Source organism: Rhagoletis zephyria, unplaced genomic scaffold (assembly GCF_001687245.7).
Source record: "Rhagoletis zephyria isolate East Lansing unplaced genomic scaffold, Rhagoletis_zephyria_1.1 Rzeph_scaffold_16247, whole genome shotgun sequence".
Taxonomy (NCBI): Eukaryota; Metazoa; Arthropoda; class Insecta; order Diptera; family Tephritidae; genus Rhagoletis; species Rhagoletis zephyria.
The window spans coordinates 2,322-12,092 of record NW_016173312.1 but is presented as its reverse complement, the minus strand read 5'-3'; the positions used below and the strand labels follow the sequence as shown (position 1 = coordinate 12,092).

The window sequence follows — 9,771 nt, the reverse complement described above, 5'->3', positions numbered from 1 at the left end:
AATTAATATACCCTTGTGCACAAGTGCGCTCGGGTATAAAAAAGAATTTCAGATGAATTAACTGAGATGGAAAATTTGCCTTGAATTTCATATTCAAACAGACAAAGGGGAGGCTCTTCATAATGGTAGTTGAAGCCAATGTTGTTAAGAAAACAGTTTGTTACGAAATTAAATTGGATCGCACAATAACGAAAGTCATCACAGGAGAGCACAATGCACTAGACATACACACATACATATGTATGTACATACATAGTACATATATACATATGTACGTAGAAAAATATTCAATATTAGGTGGCTTGAAAGCAAACTTCGTACCAATATAAGTCAGATGTATATACATAAACTATATATAGATGTACGTTAGGGTGGTTCAAAAAAAAGTAAAGTCGGAATTTTAATGCTCTCACCCTATAGGATTTTTCTATACAAAAAAAAAAATATACCCATGTTGTTTTTTTAACCTAGAGGTCGCTCTAAGCGCTCAAAGTTTTCCATGTATTTTATATGAAAAAAAAAAAACAACTTTTCGTAGAAATGCTATAGAATTAAAGAAAATCTATATTTTTCGACCTCTAAAAACCTCAAAAAAATGCCATGAGGGCCCTATAAAAAATCACTAGTATTGAAAAAATGCTATAATAAACCATTGGCTATTATTATTTCGGCTGTCTGCTGAAGAGAAACAAAATTTTCCGATTCTCTATATTTTATGATTTCAAAATGAAAATACAGGCGTATGTTTTTTCGGTATAGAACAATAGTAGGGGGTCAGAGCATTAAAATTCCGACTTTACTTTTTCACATGCATTTTTGGACCACCCTAATATATGCGTATGTAAGTATGTGCATACATATTTGTGTATTAACAGTTGTAAGGATATTTTATTCACAAAATATTTTTATTATAAATTTCATTGCACTACAAACAATGTGTGCTCTTATCTAAAAGTGAATAAAAGCAGGAATAATAGCAAAAAAAAAAAAATCATTTCGTATGACTGCTTCAAACCCTTAACTGTTTATCTAAAAATAAAAATAAGATCAAATATAACAATAGACCCACACACGAGTGAACACATTCGCGAAATTAAGGGTAAAAGGTTGTCTTCTTATGTTGTGTATTGCCTAATTGGAGATGCGGGGCAAACCACATGGGAAAGTATATATGTATAAGTATAAAACATATAACAGACGTATGTACATAAATATAGCAGCAATAAAATTGCTGATAAAAGCTCTTTGGATGGCCGGTTAGAAGTCAGTTAAATATATTTTTAATTTTGTTGCCAGTAAATACTTATGTATATATACATATTTATATAACACGTATGTTTACATATATGTATGTATGTATGTGTTTTTGTAAGTGGACTTTTCAATTTGAAAATTTAAGCAGCTTAGCTTAAGTGGGTTGGACCACACGCACCGATTAGGAAATCCCAAAAATGTGTCAGCAATTAAATAAACAAACATGCCACAAGTAATTTTTAAGCAAAAACAAAACCGACTTCAATTCTCATATAAAACTTTAAGATTATATTATATATAAGATTATATTTATTTTTTTATTGATCCAATGATCGGATTTAAACCAAATTAGAATGGGACCACCTGTGAGGTAACGCCTTTCCTTCAAAAAATTATAGAAATCGGTGAACGTGGTCCGAAGTTATGCGGTAACACGGCGGTAATATAAAAAGAAAAAAAAAGATATTCCGACGAACTGATAACCTTCCTTCTATTTGTGAAGTCGGTTAAAAAAGATGAGAAAATGCTGATTATGCATTTTCTACAAGCAGTCCATTTAAGCTGAAGAAGGAATATAAATCACATGAAATATTAATATGTATAAAATGCCAGTTGATAAGTTTGATGTCTACTTGAAACAAAGTGAGATAAGACATCACTTTCGTCATATCAGCTGTTCGTGTTTGGGTGATAATAGCCAACCGCAATTCACAGTGGGCCAGAAGATTAAAAAAGTGGCCAAAAGTCTTGCTTGACTGTTTAAACATGAAAAAATCAGAATAAAATCTTTTTATGGTATAGTTACGGTGACCGTTCGTACCAATTTTGGTGGAACAGTACCGATTTTGAAAAAAATGCCCCGCTGACGTAAAAGTGTCCCGATTTTTAATATTTGTACTGATTAAATGCCGATTTTCAGTGTTTTCGTTGTGACTACTTATGTAGCATATATGTTGCTTTTCTCAAAATGGCTCTGCAAAATTAAAAAAAATACACATACACACAAAACATAGGGTCAGTTTATAAAACATAATAAATAAAGTGAAGTAAAACATAAAATCTTGACAAATATTTTTAGGCTCTGTAAGGAGACTTTGTTAACATTTATAAGCAACATTTCATAACGGTCAAACCAAAAATCATAGACTTTAAAATTTTATACCCGTTCACAGTTAAGGATTAGCGAACAATAATAGGCCGTCCAAAAAGTTTTAGCCCCACTCAACTTAATTCGGTTTTCAAAGAGTTAATTAAATAGGAGTCTCCTTGTACTCTGACCCAATAACCATTCTTCGGACAAACGTGGTAGGACTCTCGTTACTGTAAAGAACATAAAATATAAGGGAGCCATAAACATAGCATCCTTATTTTCTATGACCTTTGGTTATGCTTTATGCTCTTTGCTGGATATGTAAAATATATTGTGTGCATACATTTTTGCCATAACTTTTCAAGTTTTTATCACTTTCTTTTGCTTTAAACAAAACTGTAATATTATTTAAAAGACAAAATTGTATGTTTGGATTCGATGCTTTAGGAATTTCTCAATATTTGTCCACAGAAATCTGGTCACCGTAGGTATAACCGTGGTATATCGGAAGTACCACATGTTCAAAAATTTTAGTTATTTGAAGTTTTTACATCTTTAAAGGTATTAAAAATTCAACGGATTTGTTCTATTTTTTTCCATTCTACTAAAAACCTGTCATATATACATATATATGAAAATGTATAATTATTTGCCACCTTTTTTGAAAAGGTACAATTACGTTTGTTAAAAAAAATGTCTGCTTATTTAATATTACAATATCAGTATCAAACGGAAGGTGTTTGAACAAGCTTTAACACTAACATATATTTGAGTAGGCTTGCCAATCTATCAACTAAGGCTATGTTTTTTTTTACTATTTAATTTAAATAATTTAAAGAAATTGAAAAAAATGACTTTAATTGAAAAATTTTAAGTGGTGGGTTTTCTGCCAAAGTATTTTGAAAAATTCATTTAATTTGACTAAATTTTATAAGCCTCCATTTTTTAAATTACTTACTTTTATTTTTACTATTTTTTCAATATTTATTTAACGGAAGAAAAACTCAACAACTTTATAACAACAAAAAGCTTTCATTAGTTCCAATGTAATTTAAGTCAACGACCAATTAGATTATTTATTTTTTTTTTTACTTTTTATCAATTTTTGTTTTGTTAATTATTTAGTTAACGCAAGAAATTTAAGCCGTCGGCGATTAGATTATTTTTGTCAAAGAGACAAAAAGGATTATATGGATTCTGAATTTGTTTGTTACGAACGTTACAAAATGTGTCAAATATCAAAATATTTTGTTTTTGCACACTTCAAAGTATTTAGTTTAAATAAGTTTATTATTTATTCTGGCACACTGTGCAATGGTGCGAAGAGAATAAAAGTTCGATGCCCACTGCTCATTCATCTGATGAGCAGTTTCTTTTTAAGCAGGATGCAGAGTCGATTGCGAAAGTTCTCGGGCGTGGTTTGTGACTATAGCTTCTTGAGGTCAAAGTTGCGTCGCGCCTATCACAACGTTACCAGTGGGATTTTTTGTCTTTAATCAGGGGGCGCCTAAACGGTTTAATGAATGTTTCGATGCTGGTGCATGGTACTACTAAATAACCACGAAATAACCAAGATATTGCTAAGTCTATGAGCGCCTTTGCTTTGTCGGAGTTGTTGTCATGAAGACTGAAATTTCCGGACTGATGGACCAAATATGTATATTTTTCGTTCGATGATAAAAGTGGACATGGGTGCAAGCTGTCAAGGCCTCCCTCCGCCCAACTAAAAATCTCAAACCAAATTTCTGCTCCGTCTAATGGCAGCATTACCTGTGCTGTGGTGATGTTATCCTGGTATTTCTCTGGCGCATATTCGTAAAGCGTAGTCCTTATCTCGTGTTACGGGTTGGTACAGTTGGGGCGTAGTGGTGCAACTGTAATTGCATACCCAGAAGAACTACAACAAGGAGAAGGAAGACTCTCTGGACTAATGAAAACCGCGACATGATTGGGAAGAAAATAATTGAAGAGTTTGCTTAAAATCCGAAGCTTTTGTTACTAGCATAAAAAGGATTAAATAAAAAATTTTAATTTTTTTATGGGCATATTAACCCTTTCCACCCCTTAAATTTTATCATGGCTGCGCCCCTCTCCTATCCTCGTCGCTTAAAGTTAAAAGTTGCCGCAACAAAACGTTCCTCGTGTAAACAGCGTATTAGCAGTTAAAAATAAAATCATAGCACTTCGGTGCTTTAGTATCTTCGGGCGCAAAAGCGTTGCAAAACTAATTGATAAACTATCCAATTCGGGTGAGCGAAAATTACATATATATGCACATATTTTACATCTTTGGCAATTTATATTTTAGTTACTTGCTCTTAATCATCTAGTTATGACACTTTACATTCCATTCTCTCTAACAATTTTTTTAATTATTTACCTGCACGTGTGAGGTGTTTTCTCACTCCCGTTTATGAATGTTAATCCCGGGATTTCGGGATTTGTTATTTGCACTGATTGCAATAATAGAAACTTCTTTTCTTGACCAGTATTGGCTATATTTATTCTTTTATTTAATAATTACTATTTTTTCATAAATGTCTAGCTCATTATACATATAACAAAGTGCGTTAGTAAATTTTACACACAAAAATCAACATATTCGTGAAACCATGGGCCAAATATTGCAAAATTGCGTTTTTAGTTTTCCACCCTGACGTAAGTGATTCCAAAAGGATTTAAAAAATTCAGTGAAATGTGCTTAGAGAAGAAGTATGGGTATCAAGTTAAAGCAGAAACTCTATAGAATTTAATCAGTTTCAATTTTTATTTTGTGCATATGGACTAGGAAGTATTGAAAATATCCTTTTACATTTTTTTTCTTGAAATTTCACAATATTTGTTTTTGAAACTCGATAACATCCTCTAATTTCGTCCTTCCAAATTTATCAGCTTAAAAAAATACCTATTCGTGCTTGTGAATCCAAAAAATTTAAATTTTTTTTTTAACTCTAAAGAAATTTTCTTTCTTCTTTCTCTCCTTTTATTTGGTATCCATATTGATATTCATCAATGCATTGAATTTTTTAAATAATTTTTGGAATTATTCATATCTTTTAAATAACAAAGTCCTTTAAAATAAATCCTGACGTCAGAGAGAAACAAAATAAAATCGGCACTTTAAATAAAAAGTAGGTTTCAAACCCATTTATTTATTATTTATTTTATGGCAGGAGAGCTTCTCAAACAATTTAGAAGCAATTTTTTCGATTTGTTGAAAAGTAATGAATATCTAAATCCCGGGATTGTGGTAACGACATCCCGCAAATCTCGGGACCGTAAAAAGCCAAAAAATTAACATCCCTACTCCCGTTGGTATAAAACTCGTACGTAACGCATTCACATATCTAGTACAGTGGCAGTGGCGAGATGCCTTGGATTTTATTTTGGCTCACTATGATCGCTGTCTATTCATTCAATTCAGCTGGCGACCGCATTTTTAATGGCATACAGGTGAATGTCAAAGTCAGCCCTTATATCGTGTCGGTGCAACTATCGGGTGCGCATATATGTGGTGGCAGTATAATTAGCGAAAGCGTAGTGTTGACTGCGGCGCATTGCTTCCAAAAGGAGAGCAACGCAAACAAGTACAGCATTCAGTATGGAGTTACACATATTGGCGGCACAGAAAATATAATTCGGGTATCAAGCTTCCGCAGACACCCGAAATTTAATGACTTAAGTAAAGACTACGATGTCGGTTTGTTATACCTCGTCGCAGCCATTACAGCTTATCGCCCCATCGCATTAGCTGGTTATAGACCAAGAATTGGAACTGCAGCTCTGGTTTCGGGCTGGGGCGTAGTCGAGGAAGATGGTGAACTACAGACGAGTTTACGTGCAGTCACCGTGCATACTGTTAGGCAATTGGACTGTTCAAGAAAGTACAAACCAGTTAGAATTACACCACGAATGCTGTGCGCTGGCGAGCCTTTTGGCGGTAAAGATGCGTGTATCGGTGACTCTGGTGGTCCACTGGTGGTAGATGGTGTACAAGTGGGAATCGTATCGTTCGGCACGGGTTGTGGGCGTAGAGAGTTCCCGGGTGTCTACACCAACGTTGCAATGTTGCGAAGTTGGATCAGAACTTATATGATGCGGAAGCCGGGATTGTATTAGTTAACGCTTTTAAAGCTTGACTTTTCGAGGACACACAGATAGTAAATAAAATACTAGTTGAGGTTAAGTAGCTTTTCTGATGATATTTGGTATCCTAATTTAAGTCAGTTTTAACTATGAAACTAAATCAGTTTTTAAATGTTTTAAATATTTGCTCACTGACTAACTTTAGCGTCTAATAAGGAGCGTTTTCTCAAGCCGTTTTTTCAAAATTTATCTACCCTTTAAACACAAATTTGGTCTAAGTACACATAAATAACACAATTTTTTTTTCGCATTCATAACCACATTTTTTGAATAACTATGCAAAGGAATGCAATGTCAGCAGTGGGCGAGCAAGCTAAATTGNATTTTTTTTTTCGCATTCATAACCATATTTTTTGAATAACTATGTAAAGGAATGCAATGTCAGCAGTGGGCGAGCAAGCCAAATTCTGATGTAATTTGACATTTATGCGTGTGAAGGCCTTTGCCAAATGTCATTTCGTATACGAAAGCAATTTGCCATAGAAATGCTGTTCGGAAAATATGACTTGCAACATACATGCGCAAATGTAAGTTTTAACTATGTAATTACAATAAAAACAGAAATATTGAACTTCCTCATAGGTACGTACTAGGGATGTTAATTTTTCGCGTTTTAGGATCTCGGGATTTTCGGGATGTCGTTATCATAATTTCGGGGTTAGTCCCCGGATTTAGATATTCATTACTTTTCAACAACTTAAATTGAAAAAAATGCTTCTATCTCTCCTACCATAAAATAAATATAATAAATAAATGGGTTTGAGACCTACTTTTTATTTAAAGTGGCGTTTTTATTTCTTATCTCAGACGTCGGGTTTGATTTTAAAGGATTTTGCAATTTTAAAAATATGATTAATTCCAAAATTATTAAAAAATTTAATGCAAAGTAGAATATAAATGTGGGTACCAAACTAAAGGGAAAATTTCTTTAGAATTAAAAAAAAATACATATTTTTTTGCATTCACAAGGACGAATAGGTAATTTTTTAAGCTGATTAAGTTAGAAGGACGAAATTCGAGAATGTTATCGAGTTTATATAAGTCCTTAACATATATTTTTTTCAAAAACAAATATTGCGAAATTTCAAAAAAAAAAATTTTAAAAGGACACTTTCAATACTTATCAGTCTTTATGCACCAACAATTTAATCTGCTTAAATTCTACAGAATTTCTTCTTTAATTTGATACCCATACTTCTTCTCTAAGCATATTTAACTGCATTTTTTAAATCATTTTTGAATTACTGACGTCAGAGTGAAAATCTAAAAAAGCAATTTTACTATATTTAGCTCATGGTTTCGCGAATATATTGATATGTGTGTGTAAAATACACACACTTATGTAGTCATAAGTGGGTGGTGCCATCTCAATTTTACAAAAATCAATAATCTTGTGTCTTGTTGAGATATTATTGTAAGTTGGGGTCTTTAGTTATTGAAATATCAGAGTATTCGTATATCTGAAATTTACCGTTATATAGCGAGTGGCGGTAATTTTGGTCCGATTTTCAACGTATAGCTTTTTTCCGCCGAAGTTGATAAATAGGCGTAAGTGGGCGGCGCCACGTCCATTTTCCAAAAATTTCCCTAAATTTAATTTTTTGCTAAGAGGTCATTACTTATATCGATTTTGAGTAAATTAGCTTAAATAGTTACTAATTTATCGCAGTTTTCCTATTTCTGCAAATTACCGTGATCAGATCTTTGTCATTTTAAATAGTATGAAATTTCATGTTCCTAGCTGCATAAATTGAGGTATTATAACGGAAAATCTCATTTCGGAACAATCGGTTGTGTGGGAGCTATATGTTATTGCGGTCCGATTTTTCCGGATGATTAATACATTCTAAAAGTACACTCACTCGGCTCAGCTCGACGTTCTAATCATAAACATAAGTATACATTTTCAGGGGCTATCTCTTCATATTCTGGCACTAAAAAACATCGGACCATGATGAAAGGTATAAAAAAAAGCTAATGAGACTGCTATACTTCTTACACTGGCATTCTACACTTTACATACATTGTATTCTTCTATGTATTTCAGTTTCATCAAACATTTAAAACGTCCAAGGAAACGAGTAAACTTTTTAATAACTATTCCAATAAAAGCAGAAAACCCTCAAAGATATAGAAACAATTGAACAAGGAAGAAAACAAACTAATGATGCCTTGCAACAACGAAGTATGTATGAAAAACCCATCGCCCCAATTGGTGGCGGTCTTCCTTAGCTGATGTTTGCAGAACACATATGGTTTTAATATGTCTTTCAACGCATATACTAATACATACATACATATATAGACGGATATACAGTACTGGCCAATACAATATCACTCCCATTTCAAAGAGATATTGTTTGCCACTCAAGTTTAGTTATTAATTTTTAGTAATTTTGAATTAAAATAAAGTTTATTCTCTAATAAAACTCATTTAAACCAAAGTTTAAAATTTTTTAAATGTACCACAAAAAAATGCAACAATTTGCAAGTTTCCAGCGGCTAAGAATTACCATTGATTTTTTTATTTTTTTTTCGCCGAAGGTGTTGCGGGTTTCTTCCATATACAAATAAATTGGGTTTATTCGTTATATGGAAGTGATTGCGACAAAAAAAAATCTAAAAAATCAACGGTAATTTTTAGCCACTTGAAACTTGCACGTTATTAGACTTGAATTCAATGGGCTATAAAACTGTGTACTCGAAAAAATTCTAGCGCTTCTGAGAAAACATTTTGAAATTTGGGCGAAAATTTGTTGCATTTTTTGTAGTCTTTCAAAAAGTTTTAAACTTTGGTTTATATGAATTTTGTTAGAGAATTCACTGTATTTTAATTCAAAATTAAAAAATAAAAAATAACTGAACATAAGAGGCAAACATTATCACTTGAAATGGCGGTGCTATAGATATGTCCAATACTGTATATAAGTATTCATACTCCACTTAGTTTATGCACATACATACATACATATGTACACATTCAATATGCCTGTCATACTACTCAAATCAAGAAAAATGTTTGATGCTGACCATGAGGCAGTCTGACGTTATACATTGGGGTGCGGCTTAACGATGAAGGAAGTGAGTTCGAAACGCAGCCCAGTGTAAAGATCATATGAAATAATATAATGCAACAGTAGTTTGCTGCAAAATAACTATGTTTGTGCGATCAGTCTGGCCTAGAAGAACCGCAGTCGAAGAGGCATACACAATGACAGTCGTCCTTAAAATAATACTTCCCTGTGGGGAAAATCCCTAGTTCTGAATTGGTGCGCTTCTAG

At 32.9% G+C, this 9,771-nt stretch overlaps 1 protein-coding gene across 1 annotated transcript; it reads left to right on the top strand.

Annotated features, from left to right (window-relative positions):
• Positions 1-5,679: 5,679 nt before the first annotated feature.
• LOC108379370 (trypsin-7-like) lies at positions 5,680-6,702 on the top strand. The gene has a single exon (XM_017635714.1). It carries the CDS (start codon positions 5,714-5,716, stop codon positions 6,461-6,463), a length of 750 nt encoding a protein of 249 aa, XP_017491203.1. The 5' UTR covers positions 5,680-5,713; the 3' UTR covers positions 6,464-6,702.
• Positions 6,703-9,771: the final 3,069 nt, after the last annotated feature.